Genomic DNA, 16,837 nt, shown 5'->3' with positions numbered 1-16,837 from the left:
TCCCTTGGTGAACACTGATACAATTCTCCTGGTAGAAATTCTAATTCCTGTCATTGTATAAGACCGTCTCATGGCCAGTGGCTCATGCTTATTGGAAAAGAGGATCTGGCAACCATCTCTAACCACCCTAGCCTGACAGTCTGCACTGCACCCTGAAACTTTATCCATCTCTTGGAAAAGGAAATCATTGCTTAGTCTCTAGATTAATTTAATCTCTGAAGCAAATTTCTCCACAGAGATGCTCAACTCAGAAAGTAAGAGAAGCTGGGAATGGACTGGGGGCTGCCCACCATGAGCATGTGTGTACTTTGGATAGAGCAACCTGAGCAGATTCTCAAGTGGCCTTTCCAGGAAAGCCAGTGCCTCTGCTCTATTTTTCTTGACCTTCAGGACCCATCAGTTCTGGAATCTGTCAGGATCCCAAGCCAAGATGGAAGGGAAAATGTTCTAGAAAAGTTGGGTACTGTAGATTACCTGATATTGTGGGGTAAGGAACTGGGACCAGGATTGTTAAAAGGGCATTGTGCAAGAAAGAGAGAAAGGAAAGAAGAAAAGAAATGGAGGAGGAAAAAAATAAATAAACAAATGGAGGAGAGAGGCACAAGCTAATAATGGTCAGTGAGTAAAACACTCGGTGTGGGGAGCAAGAGAGAAGTGGGAGAAGGCAGAGATAAGGGGGGCTCATGGAGATGCAAAGTAACTTCCCTGTTGTCCCAGGCTCACTTCTTTAATTCAATCAACATTTACCACACCAAGATTGCATAACTCAGATTTATCACATTGCTCAAGACACCACCAGCGCCAGAGGTCACAGTTCACTCTTCTTGGGCCACAATTGGCAGATTTACATCAGGCTGCAAACCTTCTTCACGGCCCCAACTCCTTCTGTTTTGCCCGCTGATAAGAGAAACAACACAAGGCTTGGGGTCCTGAAAGTTAGATTCCAGTCTCTGTCCCCACAGTTATGCTCTGTGTCACATTGGGCAAGTTGCTCATCTTTCTGAATTTTAGTGACCCATTTAGAAATGGAGATCATAATCCCTTCTTCCCAGTGTTACTGTAAGTATTAAATAAGGAGATATAACACAGTGTCTAGCCAGAAGTAATTAGGTCAGTAGCAGCCCTGGGTCGGGCAGTTTCTTGACACAGACTGAACCACAAAAGTTATTTTTCACTCTTGGCAAAAAAAGACAAATACCAAGAAACTAAGTTCTTCTCAAAACATGGTTGAACTCAGAGCAAGAAGTAAAAATCAAAGGGTCCTAGGCGAGATGTGGTTCGAGAGGAAACCACTGGGTGTGGGGCTGACAAGGTCCTGAGCACAGGACAGGGGAAGGTGTCAGTAAACAGATCCGTGTGAAGGTTTCAGTGCGCTCACCTCAGAGTTCACAGCCACGGTTCCTCTCCTACTCACTTAAACCACAATTGCAGTTGTTCTGTTTCTATGCACTAAGGGGGTAGGAGGCAAAGGAAGTAAAGGAGGACCTCAATAAAGCTACCCAAATGGCCCGAGACACGATCCTGCCAGGAAACCGCTGAGGTAGGAATACAGTTCACTCTACGGCCTCTTTCCCAGACTCACGTGCAACATTTCACTTTTATAGGTATGCATGGCCAGACTTGCTAGAGTGGATTTTCAATTCAAAAAATACATTTTGGGTAAAGTTGTTTATAACAAATACAGTAGTACCTCGAACGTCTCCGTTGATGACCATTTCAGTTTACAAACGCCGTAAATTTTATGGATCTATGGTATCATTAGATAGTAAAATTCATGCTAAATTTGCAGTTGTAAGGGTTGATTTTAAAGGTCTCGAATGGATTAATCCATTTTGCATTACTTTCTATGGGGAAACCGTGCCTCAGTTTTCTAGCGTTTCAGAACTCGAACGGTCTTCGGAACAGATTACGTTAGAAAACCGAGGTACCACTGTATTCAAATTGTGCAAGTTCAAATTGTGATGGCGACCTTGAGGTTAAACATCCTCTGAAATTTTAGTGATTCGAAAATATATAGTGGGTTGAAAACTGCTTAACAGTTTTAACAAGACTAAAGGAAGCCACTGCAATTTTTAAACCCACCCCAGTGTTTAGAATTTTTTGGTGTTAAATCAATTTGTTCCTTTTACTTTGCATTTTTTCATCATATATATATTTTTTACTTGTGCACCCTCTCCTTCAACAAACACAATGTTTTGTATCACCTTATTAAAAATTATATACTCGATAATTACACTGTCTAATATGCTACCACTAATCACGAGATCATTTAATTATATGAATTAATATTAAATAAAATTTAAAATTTATATTCTCCATCACACTAGCCATATTTCAAGAACTCAATAGTCACATCTGGCTGGTGGCTACCATGTTGTATAGAACACTCTATTGAAAGCAGTAGCTTGGGCCGGCTCGGTGGCTCAGGTGGTTGGAGCGCCGTGCTCCTACCACCGAGGCTGTCGGTTTGATTCCCACATGGGCCAGTGAGCTGCATCCTCTACAACTAAGATTGTGAACAACAGCTCTCCTGGGAGCTGGGCTGCCGTGAGTGAGGCAGCAGGAGGTTGGCGTCAGCTGCTGCCGGCTGCTGTGTGCTGCCATGAGCGGCCGGTGGCCAGAGTGAGTGGCTGGCAGCTGGTGAGAGCTGCCGTGAGATGCTGTGAGCAGCTGATTGACTGGCGACCAATTGCCTCATCTGGGGGGGAGTGAAAGGCCGGCGGGCGCGCAAGGCTCATCATACCAGCCTGGGCCAGGGAGCTGTGTCCTACACAACTAGACTGAGGAACAAGGACTTGAACCGGAGGAGGGAGGTGGGGGGAGGCGAAAGAAAGGGGGAAAAAACAAAGAAAGCAGAAGCTTTTATACAGAAGAATTGTCAAATACATCTTAATATGTACTTTTTGTACAGGGCTGGCTAGGCGGAGATTACAGAGAGGAAGAAGACAGACGCAGATTCTTAGCTTTTGTTTTCTGTTTGTCTTTGAGTTGAGCTGGCAAGTCACAGGTTTGAGCGGAGGAGCCATCTTTGTCTTTTACCAGTAAATCAGGTATGCCGACATTCAGGGAAAGCTCTGCAGCATTGATTTCTAGTTCCTAGGCTATCATCGGGGGGAAAGATATTATTTTAAGAACAAATTTGCCCTATTGTAAGGGAAACGATTTAATGCGACTGCCTTTGGCTTCGGTGAAGTCAGTTTAAAGGAACTGGAAACGTCATATAATTTACACATTAGTGGCAAAGAGAATTTCCTTAGCATAAAGACAGTAAGAAGTGCGAACTAGGAAGAATTTGGACACTAACATGTGGCCACAGAGTTTTCTGTGCTTTGTTGCTTTGGCTATGCTGCCAGATTTAAGCAAGAGAAAAAAGTGTCTGATGAAAATGAACCAATACTTCTCACTACATCAGAAAGGGGACCAGATGGCAGGGCTTCTTCATGCTGGCTGGTGAGGAATGAGGAAAATTCAGGTAACTGAGGGATCAAATGACATGTATTTCTGGCTTAAGGGATAGCATACTTTTCCAGAGTCATGTTCTTAATTCATTGAGTCTCTTGGCAAGGACTCAAAATGAAGGGAGGAGTTTGGAGAGAGTGGAGAAGAAGTAAAAGGAGGGGAGCAAGGTGGTGAAAGAAGGAGAAAAAGGAAGAAGAGACTGAACCTCAGATACAGGGGAGGAGGACCCAGGAAGGAAGTTGAGAGAAATAAAAGTGTGTGGCCAAAGAAAGCAAGAGAAGGGGGGCAGGGTGGTCTTGAGAGAAGTGGAGGTGAGCATGGAGATAAGAAATAGGTGGGACTTACAAATAAAAACACTTCACTCAACTCAGTGGGTGACTTTGGGCAAGTGACTCAATTTCTCTGTAAAATAGAATAATTCTCTTTCGACCCACCTTGCCAGATCTGTGTAAACAAATGAGACATGATTGTGAACATGCTCTAGGAGTGTAAGGGTCTTTTGTGATCCAGAACTAACTAATAATGATAGGCCTCTGTTGTTACTTTATTGGTCTCCTGTGTCTTTCTTCCTTAGGAGGAACAATGGACCAAAATGAAGGCTGTCACCTGGGTAAGAAAGTGACTTCCAGTATTCATGCCTATTTTGCCATATTCTGTGCCTAGTTTATATAAAAATCATGCTATCCTCTCTAAGCAGAGTATAAGCTATCAGTTAGTTCTTCACTAGAGAGAATCGGTTTACACTGCTCATTCCAATATGTCCCAGATCCAGCCACTTCATTGGTGGTCATAATCACACCTTTGCCCAGCCAAGGTCAGAGAAGCCATCTCTCCATCTCTGGCCTGGGAACAGTCAGGTTACGTCACCCACCTGGAGGTGGAACCCACAGTCTTGGCTAAACATCTCTGATCCACAGAAAATGTGTCTTCCAGACGGCCAGAACGGAGTGATTCGGGCAAGTCTTGCATGATGAGATATGTTCCTAAATCCTTCTCATCCCCCCCAAGTATGTTTTTCTAGGATCCAACATGGCACGACACCACAGAGAAGTCTAGATGTTTTAAAAACCATATTTATTTTATTTTGGTAATGGAGTTAGAGCCTATTTCATAAATGCCATATATTGTAACAGTATCTTTTCCCTTAAAGTGGGAATAACTCCTTATCAAAGATATTCTATTGGCACAATAGTATAGTAGTACCACAGTGATCAGTATACCAATAACACAGTAAATTTGCTCTTCACAGGACCATCTATGAAGAACCAACATGCCAGAGGATCAGAGCTCAGAATCATCCTGGTGGGCCAAACAGGAACCGGCAAAAGTGCCGCCGGGAACAGCATCCTTGGGAAGCAAGCATTTGAGTCACAGCTGCGCGCCCAGCCCTTCACTAAGACTTGCTGTGCAAGTCGGGGAAGCTGGGGAGAGAGAGAGATGGTCATTGTTGACACACCAGATCTGTTTTCTGGGAAGGACCACTCTGATCCCCTGTACAAAGAGGTACACAGGTGCTACCTGCTCTCGGCGCCGGGCCCCCATGTGCTGCTCCTGGTGATGCAGCTGGGCCGATTCACCGCCCAGGACCAGCAGGCTGCACAGAGGGTGCAGGAGATCTTTGGGGAGGAGGCCCTGAGACACACAGTTGTCCTCTTCACCCACAAGGAAGACCTGGAAGGAGGCTCCTTGGTGGATTACATCCACAACTCAGACAATGGAGCCCTAAGCGAGCTGGTGGCCGTGTGCGGGGGGCGAGCGTGTGCCTTTAATAACCGAGCTGAAGGGAGCGAACGTGATGACCAAGTGAAGGGACTCATGGACCTGATTGAGGGCCTGGTGTTGGAGCACAGAGGTGACCACTATACCAATGGGCTGTACAGCCTCGTAACAGGGTCAGAATGTGGACCGGAGCCGGCAGAGGGAACGTTAAAGGACTTCAAAGAGAGTCTCAGAAAGTACATGGAAACTCAGAGACGTTGCACAACTATGGCCAACGCAAACTGCCTAAAAAGTGCCCTCATCAAACTACTACTGGCTATTTTAGTTTGTATTAAAAGTTCTGTCAAACTTCTAATTCTGTTATTGTGTATATTGCTCAGAATATGGAATTTCTTTTACTTACTCTGCAGTATGTGCAATTTGTTCTGTACTTTACCATTAACTATACTCAGAAAATTAATGAGGATTTCTGGAAAGACCATTGGTCTAGAAAGCAAGACTCCTAGATGCTAGCTACGGGTCAGTAATCACACTCACCGTCAGACAGTGGGGAATCTCAGTGCCTCCTCGATAAAGGGCAGTGCCTGACGTCAGTATTTGAGATTCTGCAAAGTGTTTAAATCTTAACATCACTCAATTTATTAATGAGCCAAATTGTTTTAGAAGTTACTGTTTATTTTGAAATATAGTACCAAAACCGTCTGAAAGCTGTACACCCAAAATTCCTCCCATTTGCAAATGTCTAAAGCCAGTTTTGTGTTCCTAGAAACTCCTTTTATTCTTTGAACTATTACTGTTTCTACAGAATATAATGAAGATAACCAAAAATTTCTACTGAATAAAATAACAATAAGAAGTAAGCTGTAAAGTTCCTGAGATCGCATATCTGTAATTCTGTTCTATGATGGTTTTAGCCTCAGAGGGATAGTAAGGGGACACATGATTCATTTTGATAATGAAATCAATTATGCCCACAAACCATACACAGACACACTCACACATCAATAGCAAGTTTTATGTAAATCAAATGTGCTTAACATTGAAAGAAGCTCAGCCAGAAGTTTATCCCTGGCCCCAATCACATTGACCATTGAAATACCCAGAGAGGCTGACATTTCAGCCAAGATGGTGGACGGGGCAATCTGAAACATCACCCTGTTACATGCGAATAGAAGCTGAATTTATTAAAATATACACAATCTTTATGATTGATGAGCTCACTAGAACTTAAGGAAAGCTGTTGACCAGTAGACAAATGCTGGTATCAGTCCTGAGATGGAGACATTCAGCCTTGGGTTGTTGGTAAAGTTGGAGAGCTGATTCTGAGAGGTCTGTATTAAGTTAGGCCCTTCCCAGGCAATTAATATTACAAGCTCATTTTTAAATCAAATACATAAGGCAGTTCTGATTTTCTTATGTCTTCTTATGCTCATTTAGTTAAGTTGTGATTTTCAAGGAATTTTTATCATTATATTAGAGTTGTTGAATGTATTTGCACAAATGCATAAAATCTTTTTAGTATGTCTTTAATATGTACAGGAACTATAGTCATATTTCCTCTTTGAATTTTGATATTGGTGATTTATGATTATTTCTTTTTGTTTGATCAGCCTGGCTAGAGGTTTATTAATTTTATTAAACTTCACAGAAATCAAACTTTGATTTTTCTATTATATTTTCTGTGTTCCATTTTATTGCGAGTTCTTAACCATTTCTTTTACAGAGCAGAAACTTTTTATTTTAATAAAGTCCAACTTACTAATTTTTTTCTTTCATAGATCATACTTTCGGTGTTGTATCTAAAAAGTGATCTCCAAACCTAGAGTCACCTAGATTTTCTCCAATGTTTTCAATCCTTTTTTATTTATGCTTGATACATTTTCTCTGAGTGGCTTTCCCCATTCATTTTCCTTCGGATAGCATGCTGATGTTTCTTTAAATATACCACCACCCAAGTCCTGTCTCCTGGTCCTTTATTAATTGAAGCTCATCCTAGATTCTTGCACAAGTCTAGGTTTACAGCAATGTTTGTATCTCTCTCCCTCAGAACTTTTATTCTATACCTTTCACTTTGGTGTCCTATTGTACATACTACTAGAAGATGAAATATATAACATTTTAATATCTGATTTGGCTTACAAGCTTCCATTTCCTTTTTTGTTATGGTGTCAAACTGAAAAGCTGGCCCTGGATCTTGTCCTGTGAAACTGAATCCTGGATACCACCTACTTGGCTGGTACTTTTAACAAGTAAACTTTGATTGCCACAACCTCCTTCTCCCCCAAAAAAGAAAGCAGGACCTACATGACACTGAAATAGTGCTTCTAAGTGCTGGGGTACAGGGGGGCCAATGTCTTCCAGACAGTCAATATTTGATTGAAGGAGTGATTCCCCTATAACCTCCTCTCCTCAGATGCTATTTGGATCGTTTTGGTTCCTTTTTGGCCCTGAGGTGCCCACAGTTGAGCTCTGTGTGTGTCAAGAAAGGACAGGGGACATCAAGGCTGAAGAATGACCCCAGAAGGTTTGAACTTCTTATTACTGAAGGTCTGTTCAGGAAGGATGTTTTTCTTAAGATTTGTGAACTCAATGTTTTCTGTGCCATTTTTGCTGGGTTTATAAAGACAGAGAAGAAAACAATGGACAAGCAAATACTGAAAGAGGAGCAAGGAAGTGTAAGAGGCGAGGGGAGGAAGCAGGATCCTGATGGTTTTGATAACCAGGAATCTCAGGACCATGGGCCACAGAGGGGTTCCCACAATTGATGGCAAATCAGTGAATAACAGGGGACCAAGCCCAGAGACAATGAGAAATGATGAAAAGCTGACAGGAATGTGCAGGAAAATGGAGACAGAAGCAGTGACTTGCGGATAGGAAGGTGATCCTAGAAAGCCCTAGGAGGGACGTGGGGATGTGAAACAGGGAAGAGAAAGGAGCCAACAGGTTGTGTTGATGAGCGTAATACCACTGCAGACACCTGGGTCTCAGGCCTACTGGAGACCGCAGCACTTTGTGTAAAATACACCCGAGAGGTCCCTCCCTTGGCGGGCAGTGGGCAATTTGATAAGCAAGGAAACCAGGATCCTTCGCCACTAACTTCTGTCATTGATGACAGCAGCTCTCTGACAGCTTCAGGCTGCTCCTGGCACTAGCCAAGCATATTCTTGTGGCCAGATAAACCCTCCGACAGAGAGTTACAGGTGGTTGACATGAGACAGCACATGCATGCATGCGAACAGTGAAAGGCAGGGAGTTACTGGACGGGCACAGAGAGTGTCTTCATGACAGGTACATGTTGCGTGTCAAAGACTTAGTCAAAGGCCATCTATATAGCTTGCAGTTGGGTGAGGCTAGTGAGGAGCCATAGGCCCCTCCCACTTAAGGAAGCACTCCTGGTCAGTCTCAGTCGTTCACCTGCAGGATTGGCCCTTGAACGACCCTGGGATTGAGTGCCTCCTTCAATTGTGTGCCTTGAACACCATAGGTGGCTCCCACTAGTCCTGGACCTGCTAATCTACTGGGAGAATGAGAGGCTCTCTGCCATGCCTGCATGGAAACAGTGGGAATGTCAGCCATCCAAGACACGCTGACCCCCAAAAAGGATGGGAAATAATGCAGGTTGAGCCTCTTCCCTACCTGAAAGAAAAATAGGCTGGCAAGAAAGAGCAGATCTCAGCCAGCAGACTAGGGCTCAGGATAGCTCTCCTTCCCACACATAGAGACAGTCAACTCCAGGAAGTTTAAGGGAGCCAGGAAAAGACACATTGTTGGTGAGTGACGTGCCCAGGTCTAGGGCCAGTCCTGTTCGCCACACAATTGGCTCTTTTGCTAACCTCACTTTCATGACCCTCTTGAGAAAAGACACAATAACTAGAATTGGTGATACCAACACAGACACCTGACTACGCCTCGTAATAGGCTAATTTCAGAATTGTAGAAAGGTAGTCATCCACAACATACCAGCTAGCCCTCAAGTCCTTTATTAGCGGGGGAGCCTTCCTTTCTTAGGAAGGATCAGACTCTACTGCCAGATTCTTCACACAGACGGGACCCCAGAGTAGCACTGGCCAGATGGAAGTCCAATCAATGGGCTGCTGTGGAGAACTGCTATTATGTCCTGTGTTCTGGGCCAGGAGACTCTCTGGATCTATTTTGTAGGAAAACAATCCCTACACATTGAAAAATAATTGAAGATTAGATCAATAACCAATTCTAGAAGCAGAGTCAGGGCTCGGGACACCCTTCCCTTCTTCGGGGATAGCAAAATATTGGATATCAGGGGCCCTGCTAGAATCACATGTCACCTTAGTCACAGCAGGAGGGAGGTTTTGTAGGAGAAACAATACAAACACACACATCCAGACAAATGTTTCTGTCTCTTTAAGTTGTCAACCCTGGGCACCGCCCCCCTGGGGCTTCCTGCCCTCTGAGTCTGAGAGATGCCTACACTTCCCTGTGTGCTGGGAACACAGACTGCTGCACTCACAGCCAAAGGGAAAGCAATAGGTCAGGGGCTTCTGGGGGCCAGCGTCAGAGCCTGTCGCCACTTCTGCAGGAAAGGTGAGCCCAAGCAGGGGAAGGGAGCCGGCGCGGAACTGGGAAATGTGAGGACCCAGAAGAATTCAGTGCCTGTAGGAAGCTCGCTCAGTGAGCACCTGCCTTCTAGTAGGTACCAGGCAGGGGAGCGGGATCTAGACAGTCACTGCACACTCCCAGGTGTTTAAGGAGGCTCTGAGCTTCACACCGAGTAAATGCAGAAGAAGGATGAGCATCCAGCCTGGACGCACTCGCTCTTCTTTGGGACAGACTCCACCCCTTCCCTGCTCCCCTGCTGAGTTGACTAGGACCACTGCAGGGAACAAAAACACTTCTGGGCAGTAAACACTCCCCAAAAGCATATTCGGCACAGGCAGCTATTTCTGGGGACGTATAGGCGAGTCTAACCTCGGAACAAGATGCAAGGTGAAAATTCTGTGGCCATCTGGTCTGAACCGCCCAAAGCACTCACTCCACTCTCCTCAAGAGGGTATTGCAAGAGGCATCGAAGGCCGAGAACACGGGCTTCAAACCTGTGCCCTTGAACACCTGCTCCCCCACCCAAGCTTCCAGGGCTGTGCGGGCCGCTGAGCCATCTGAATTTCCTCACGTGCTCTGGATGATGAAGGGGGTGGACTAGGATACCCGAGCCAGAAGTCACATCATGGACTGAATGCATCAGAATCACTGGGTGGGGAGAGTTAGTGGTTTTTTAAAGGTACAGATCAGTGATTCAAAATCCCTAAGAACTACACATGTTAAAGAATCCCCTAGATAATTAACTCCCAAAGAGAACAGGTTCAGGAAGTGCTGAACCAGGTGGATGAAGTCGTTCCCTTGGAGTTTAACATTATAGGCTTCTACATGAGTTCCGGTCTTCAATAACTGTGCGCCTTTTGTGACCCCAGACTTGAGCTCTCAGGCGTCGGAAGAACTTTTCAGCCCCACTCCAACTCTGTGAGACGTTCTATAGGGCCTACCCCCGGGTCCTGGGGGTTCCCTGTACTTTCTCATCTCCATCTTTGACCAGGACTTCTGGCTTTAGCTAAATTCTTGTTCTTTGCTCTGAACCTGTGGCTGTCTCTCCATTCTGGCTCTGGCGTCAGTCATGGGAGTGTGTTGAATTCTATACACAAAATACTCACACGAGGCCTGGGATGGGGGTGAACTTGACTGAGGGCTTGGGGGGGGCAGGGGAGTTCCTGCAGAACCACCAACATGGTTGGATCAGGGACCCGCCGAGCCTGTCATCTAAGCCCTTTGGCCAGAGACAAGCTATTCAGCCAGCCTCTCCGTCTGCTTTTCCTCGGGAGAGAATACAGTCACCTGTGGTAACCAGGAAGAGGTAGAATCTGAAAGGGACAGTGAGGCGCAGACAGGACTCAGATGCAGCACGGCAGAGGCTGAATGGCCACAGGCGAGAGAGCACAAGGTGCCTGGAAAAGGCCCTGAAATCTGCTCTCTGGGGAGCAGCTGGAGGGTTGGGGGGTGGTGTGTCATGAGGCTGAAGAGGCAGGTAAGGAGACTGCACTGTGCTCAGGGTCTCGGTGACCACAGAAGGTTTGTATTCAATGATGACGGATTGGGTGTAACCACCTTACTTGGAGAAGCCTCAGCTGTAGGGGCAGGAATGGCAGGGGTTGGAGGGGCCTGTCCAGTCTCCCCAGCACACGACCATGTTCAGACACTTTGACACAGGACAAATTATTTGGCTTCCTGAGAGCAGAGTCAGAAGCTCTCCGGATCAGCTTGGGAGACGTTTCTTTTCCAATTTCCAGAAACAATATTACAATTCTCTTCCTGTTTGTCTCCCAGGCCAACCACCCTGATGGTTCCCGAAGTTACTGAGCAAATTTTCTGGTTCTCATGTTTTTCTAAAGTCTCCCTGACTACTCAATCTCCTGGGAAAACGTAGTATCTACAGCTTTTGTCACCGACATAGAATTACCTGGGAAAAATTAATATCTAACACTGCCTCACCGAGGTAGTGAGTGTTCCAGTCTCCCGTCTGCCCTCTCATTTGGGTTCTGAAAAGAAAAAGAAAAAAAAGCCAAGCTCACCGCAGGCTCTCACTGTATCATTCCAACCCCAGCCCAGGCCCTTCCAATGTCTTCCCTCAACTCTCAGTCCCAGGGCAAGCAGGAACCACGATGTTGTCACTGTCGTGTCTGTCACCAGCTCTTTGGCTTTTGCCTGACACATTGTAGGTAGTTACACCTATTGGACGAATGAATGAACCAACAAGTTGTGTTTGGGACCCTTTCAGGTCAGCATGGGAGGACGGAAGTTGGCGAGAGATGAAGAAAGTACCTATGGTAAGAACATGTCTCGCACACTTGCCCCCACGGGTGCGCTCTGGGGGATGAGGGGGTCGGGCGGACTCAGGACTGAACAGACAAGCCCCAGGGTGTCTCTGAGGTGTCTGGGGCGAAACAGCAAGAGCCCGAGATGTGCATTTTAGCTGGATCGCTGCTGCCCCTGTCCAACTGTGAGATATTAACTTCTTTGACCAGCCTGCACCTGTTCCCAAAGGGTAAAATGAGGACAGTAAACCTATTCTCACGTCCACAGAAGAGGGTGTAGAGGTATCAGACCGTGCACTAGAGGGAGTATGATTGACCAGGTAGAATGTTAGAGAACCAAGATGGAGGGTTAAACAGGTGTCTTATTAGGAAGCAGGTTGAAGAGGGAGGAGAGGGAGGAGGAGGGAGAGAGGGAGCGGGAGAAGGAAAGAGCTGATCTCATCTAATCTCTCAACAACCCTGAGAGAGACAACTCGATATCATTATTCCCGTTTTCGCAAAAAGGTTTCATGTCGCGTCCCGCGCAACACAGGCAGTGAGGAAACGAGAAGAGGCGGCTTTGGGTTACGTTTCTAAGAAAGAAACAAACAAAGACTTAATGTAGTTAAATCTCTCCGAAGGCCAGGGGGCCTCTCAGTCTCAAAGGACTGGAGCCCCTAATCAGACTGACTGGAGGTTTTTATTGACACTCATACAAGTAACACTGTTTCTTACACGGTCTGTGAGACTCATACATCATAGCAGAAAAATGTTTATCCCAATCACCCTTTGTCTGCAAACAGCCAGAGCACAAGGTCCCATGATGTCTTAATTACGGTATGTACCTGTGGGGACAGAGCCCCAAAAAGCAGTTTCCAGGCTCTCAGCCTCACATAGAAAGGTGCTGGCTCAGGTAGTAAATGGCCATGGACTGTGATCAAATGGCCATCAGCTGTGGCTAGTTGGCCGTCAGCTGTAACCAGTGAGCCATTGGCCACGAATATAACTGCCGTGGCTACGCTAGCAAAAAATGGGGGCTAGCAAGGAGATGGTGGCTGAGCCTGCAAGCGGCACAATGAGGGTTGAGAATTGTGTTGCTCCTGGTTCCGGTGTCTCCAACCCAGCCGCCAGCGAGAGTATAGTGGTGTGACTCCCCTACCTATGGCTCCGTGGGTGTTCCTTTTTGGCCTAGCCATATCCTGCGTTCTTATGTGGGGAGCGGGAGCTGAGACCCTGCAGGCCGTCCCGCATGACAGTACCCTCTCAGGGTCAAGTCTCTCATATTGTAACAGTTCCGTTGAGACAAGTGGAGAGAACTGATCTTTATTGTCTTCATGACTTCTCTCACAACAGGTGCGAAAGAGGAGCCAGAGCTAGCAATGGCTTTTCCTAGGCAGGGGGAAGGGGAGGCAAGGCCCTTCCCATATTTTTCTAAGGCATCACGTCGGCGGGGGCTCAACTCAGTTCCACCTGGCTTGGGTTGTATGTCCCGTGAGATATCTTACCCGTCTTTGCCTGCAAACCATCTTTTGGAGACCAGACAGAGAGACATAAGGTGTAAACACAATGATGGAACAGAGTCCCAGAAAGGCACACTATCACAGACTCTTCTTTCTTTAAGGAAAGACACGGGCGGGGGTGGAGGGACAGTTGGCTAGGTTGTTGTGTGACTACAGTTTAACACTTAGATTAAGCAACCCCCATGGCTGCACAGCTGGCGATGGCGGGGCTGCGAGACAAACCCAGATGTCTGGGATTCCAGACAGCCCCTCTTCTCCCGTCTACTGCCCCCTCCTGCCCTTCCTCCCTGGGATGGACTCTGGGAGAAGTATGGCAGAGGCCCCTGAAGCCGTCAAGTAGGGACAGCTGTGCAAGGTAAGGACGAGCAGGGATAACGTCTGGTGAGGTCAAGTGTGGAATTGCAAAGGGGCATCCTCTAGAGAAACGCTCACCGGGTGCTGAGCATCCACAGGTGCACGTGGTGAAGCCACAGGGAAAGAAATAGAAGGTGAAGATGCCGGGAGTGCAGGCAGCTCCGACCAGATGAGCTCAGGCAGGGTTAGGGGGAAAAGGCGCAGGTGAAGGCACTATTGTTCTCCTTTGTTCAGAGGGCTCCCGGAGGCCCAGGTAAGCAGGCTGCGGTGCTTTAAGGTTTGGAAGCTGACAAGTCACGTGTCCTCCAGGTTCCGAAGACGCCACGCAGGGCCTGCAGGAGCCCAGGCTGCGGCTCATCCTGGTGGGGAGGACAGGAGCCGGGAAGAGCGCCACCGGGAACAGCATCCTGGGCCAGAGGCGCTTCCTCTCCAGGCTCGGAGCCACCTCGGTGACCAGAACCTGCGAGGTGGGGAGCTGCAGGTGGGGCCGGTGGCACGTGGAAGTCATGGACACCCCGGACCTTTTCAGCTCCCAGGTCCCCAACACAGACCCGGGCTTCGAGGAGCGCAGCCGCTGCTACCTGCTGTCGGCGCCGGGGCCGCACGTGCTGCTGCTGGTGACCCAGCTGGGCCGCTTCACGGCGCAGGACCTGCAGGCGGTGAGCGCGCTCAAGGAGCTGTTCGACGACGCGGTGCTGGCGCGCACCGTCGTGCTCTTCACGCGCAAGGAGGACCTGGCGGGGGCCTCGCTGCAGGACTTCGTGCGCGACACCGACAACCGCGCGCTGCGGGCGCTCGTGGCCGAGTGCGGGGGCCGCGTGTGCGCCTTCAACAACCGCGCGGAGGGCTGGGCGCTGGAGGCCCAGGTGCGGGAGCTGCGGGAGCTGGTGGAGCCCCTGGTGCGGTACCACCAGGGCGCCCCCTACTGCAACGACGTGTACCGCCTGGCGCAGGAGCTGGCTGCGGCGAGCCCGGAGGAGCGGCAGCGCCGGGTGGCCGAGAGCCTGGCGTGCCGCGCGCGGGCCCGGGCGCGGCGTGGGCTGCTTTCCCGGCTGCGCGCGTGGGTGGCGGCGAGGAGGTGGCGCGTGTCCGCGCTGCTGGGCGCAATGGTCCTGCTCTACCTGGTGCTCTCCAGGCTCTGGCCTGAGGCCATTGATGAGTTAGGTCCTGAGTGACAGCCAAGGGGACTTTGACCCATCGATGTATAAGCGCATTCATCCCTGGTGTGTGAGCTTCCTTGGCCCGCGGGCTCTCCTTGCCTCTCTCACCTGGACATAACCTAACAAGGACAGAGTGCTGAGAGATCCCACCTCTCCCCAACACGTTGCCCTGTGACCTGGCCCTCCCTGAGTTCTCCCCTTACTGAAGCCAAACAACTGTTGTTGCTTCTGCCCGTTTCCCCCTGACCTCAGGCCGCCCTTCCCTGTCATTGAATTGTCTTGTCTCCTAAGAGCAGATGAGCATTTGTCCTCTCACCCCTGGTTTCCCCACGGGACCAAGGGAGAAAGCCAACACAGAGCCTCAGTCCATACCCTTTTGTTTGAATTAAATGAATAAATGCACGGGGCAATCACACTGTTAAAGGAAATCACTATTTGTAGATGTTTGTTCATCTGCCTTATATGCCCATTGAACAGAGCCTGTCATTCCTAACTCCATCTGCAAAAACCACACACCCAAATACAGACAGACACACACATACACACCTGGGGGGTGGAGGGTGTTCATCAGAAGATAGCACTCTGAAGAACAGTCCACCTGTCCCAGCAGGAGACATCTCCCCCTGCGTCCCCATTCAGACCCCTCCAGCAGCCTGCTGCTCCCCAGGCTCTGAACCCAGGACAGGACCAACAGTCCAAGTTTTAAAAATTAAGGGAATCTGCTTTGAAAGGAACTGTGGAGCGGATTCGGAATTAAAAGTTCATTGCAGAGGAATCCTGTAGCTTCAGACAGAGTTTTAATGACATAGAACACTGAACACTACCAACTTTGCAAAGGCTCAAAGTTCACTTGTTAAGTTTCACTTTTGACTATAGATACACTTTTAAAAGAAATGTCTGACTTTAAAAAGTCCTTAAAATGTCTTAGGAGTCCCAATACATCTTTCCTCCCTTGAAAAATAGTGAAAGGGCTGGTAGTTTTTAGTAGACAAAGGATTCCTGGCAATGGAAAAATAATCATTTTTATTTTGAGCATTTAAAGAAATGTAGACACTATCGTAGGCCGTTAGGCTGCTAAAATAAAAAAGTGAAGCAAAGCAAAGAAATACCACAGACTAGGTGGCTTCTAAACAACAGCAATGGATTTTTCACAGTTCTGGAATTTGGAAGTCCAAAGTCAGGGTGCCGGCATAGTCGGGTTCTGGGGAAGGCCCTCTTGGGGTTGCAGACTGATAACTTCTGGCTGTGTCCTTACATGGTGGAAGGGATGAGCCAGGTCTCTGGGGCCTCTTTTGTAAGGGCACTGATCCCAATCATGAGGGACCTGTCCTCTAGTCACCTCCCAGTGGTGCCATCTCCTAATACCATCCTCTTGGGCATTAGGTTTGCATCGTAGGAATGGCGGGGAGACACAGACATTGAGACCAGAGCAGACACTGACCCTCCTTAATACTTTTCTAGTTCTCACACCTGAGTAGATCTGGCCCTTTGAGGTCCTTGTAGGTTTTTCTCATCATCAAAGAAATAGACATCAGGGTCCTACATGTTAACTTCTGATACATCAGTTTTTTTTACTAGCGCAATGATTTACTACCAGAAAGATAAATGTAGCTATAATGAAAGTAACAAAGTTTCCAATTTTCTAGCATGTATGGTTCATGTCTTTACAAGATGAAGTAGGATTTTGGGAAAATCACAAGTAATGTGTGCCAATTGGTTACCTACCTGGGATTTTATGCAAAAAAATAATAATAATCCAGCTCCTCTCTGCTCCTGGAGAAGAGAGGGCGCAGCAGGGGCGTAGGCA

At 47.6% G+C, this 16,837-nt stretch overlaps 2 protein-coding genes across 8 annotated transcripts; both read left to right on the top strand.

The window, feature by feature from the left end:
- The first annotated feature begins 1,452 nt into the window (after positions 1-1,452).
- Positions 1,453-6,788, top strand: GIMAP2 (GTPase, IMAP family member 2). 4 transcript variants are annotated; one of them, XM_033099087.1, is made up of 4 exons: positions 1,464-1,540; positions 2,912-3,050; positions 4,034-4,069; positions 4,709-6,788. In XM_033099087.1, the coding sequence occupies exons 3-4, from the start codon at positions 4,042-4,044 to the stop codon at positions 5,689-5,691; spliced, it is 1,011 nt and encodes a 336-aa protein (XP_032954978.1). In that variant the 5' UTR covers positions 1,464-1,540; positions 2,912-3,050; positions 4,034-4,041; the 3' UTR covers positions 5,692-6,788. The 4 variants fall into 4 exon arrangements, with proteins under 4 accessions (XP_032954980.1, XP_032954978.1, XP_032954977.1 ...); XM_033099089.1 differs by lacking the exon at positions 2,912-3,050 and having other exon boundaries at positions 1,453-1,540; XM_033099086.1 differs by lacking the exon at positions 1,464-1,540 and having other exon boundaries at positions 2,539-3,050.
- Positions 6,789-9,571: 2,783 nt separating this feature from the next.
- GIMAP1 (GTPase, IMAP family member 1) lies at positions 9,572-15,694 on the top strand. 4 transcript variants are annotated; one of them, XM_033099094.1, is made up of 3 exons: positions 9,572-9,738; positions 11,981-12,029; positions 14,180-15,693. In XM_033099094.1, the coding sequence occupies exons 2-3, from the start codon at positions 11,987-11,989 to the stop codon at positions 15,043-15,045; spliced, it is 909 nt and encodes a 302-aa protein (XP_032954985.1). In that variant the 5' UTR covers positions 9,572-9,738; positions 11,981-11,986; the 3' UTR covers positions 15,046-15,693. The 4 variants fall into 4 exon arrangements, with proteins under 4 accessions (XP_032954985.1, XP_032954986.1, XP_032954987.1 ...); XM_033099095.1 differs by lacking the exon at positions 9,572-9,738 and adding an exon at positions 9,757-9,843; XM_033099096.1 differs by lacking the exon at positions 9,572-9,738 and adding an exon at positions 10,417-10,432 and having other exon boundaries at positions 14,180-15,694.
- Positions 15,695-16,837: the final 1,143 nt, after the last annotated feature.

Source organism: Rhinolophus ferrumequinum, chromosome 26 (genome assembly GCF_004115265.2).
Source record: "Rhinolophus ferrumequinum isolate MPI-CBG mRhiFer1 chromosome 26, mRhiFer1_v1.p, whole genome shotgun sequence".
NCBI lineage: Eukaryota > Metazoa > Chordata > Mammalia > Chiroptera > Rhinolophidae > Rhinolophus > Rhinolophus ferrumequinum.
Note: the sequence above shows the minus strand (reverse complement) of the source record. Positions and strands in the feature narration are given on the sequence as shown.

Bases quoted from the DNA above. Each gene is read 5' to 3' on its own strand.
- GIMAP1 (XM_033099096.1), top strand. From the start codon at position 11,987: ATGGGAGGACGGAAGTTGGCGAGAGATGAAGAAAGTACCTATG. The intron at 12,030-14,179 runs GTAAGAACATGT...CGTGTCCTCCAG, and splicing joins AGATGAAGAAAGTACCTATG to GTTCCGAAGACGCCACGCAG.
- GIMAP2 (XM_033099089.1), top strand. From the start codon at position 4,042: ATGGACCAAAATGAAGGCTGTCACCTGG. The intron at 4,070-4,708 runs GTAAGAAAGTGA...TGCTCTTCACAG, and splicing joins AAATGAAGGCTGTCACCTGG to GACCATCTATGAAGAACCAA.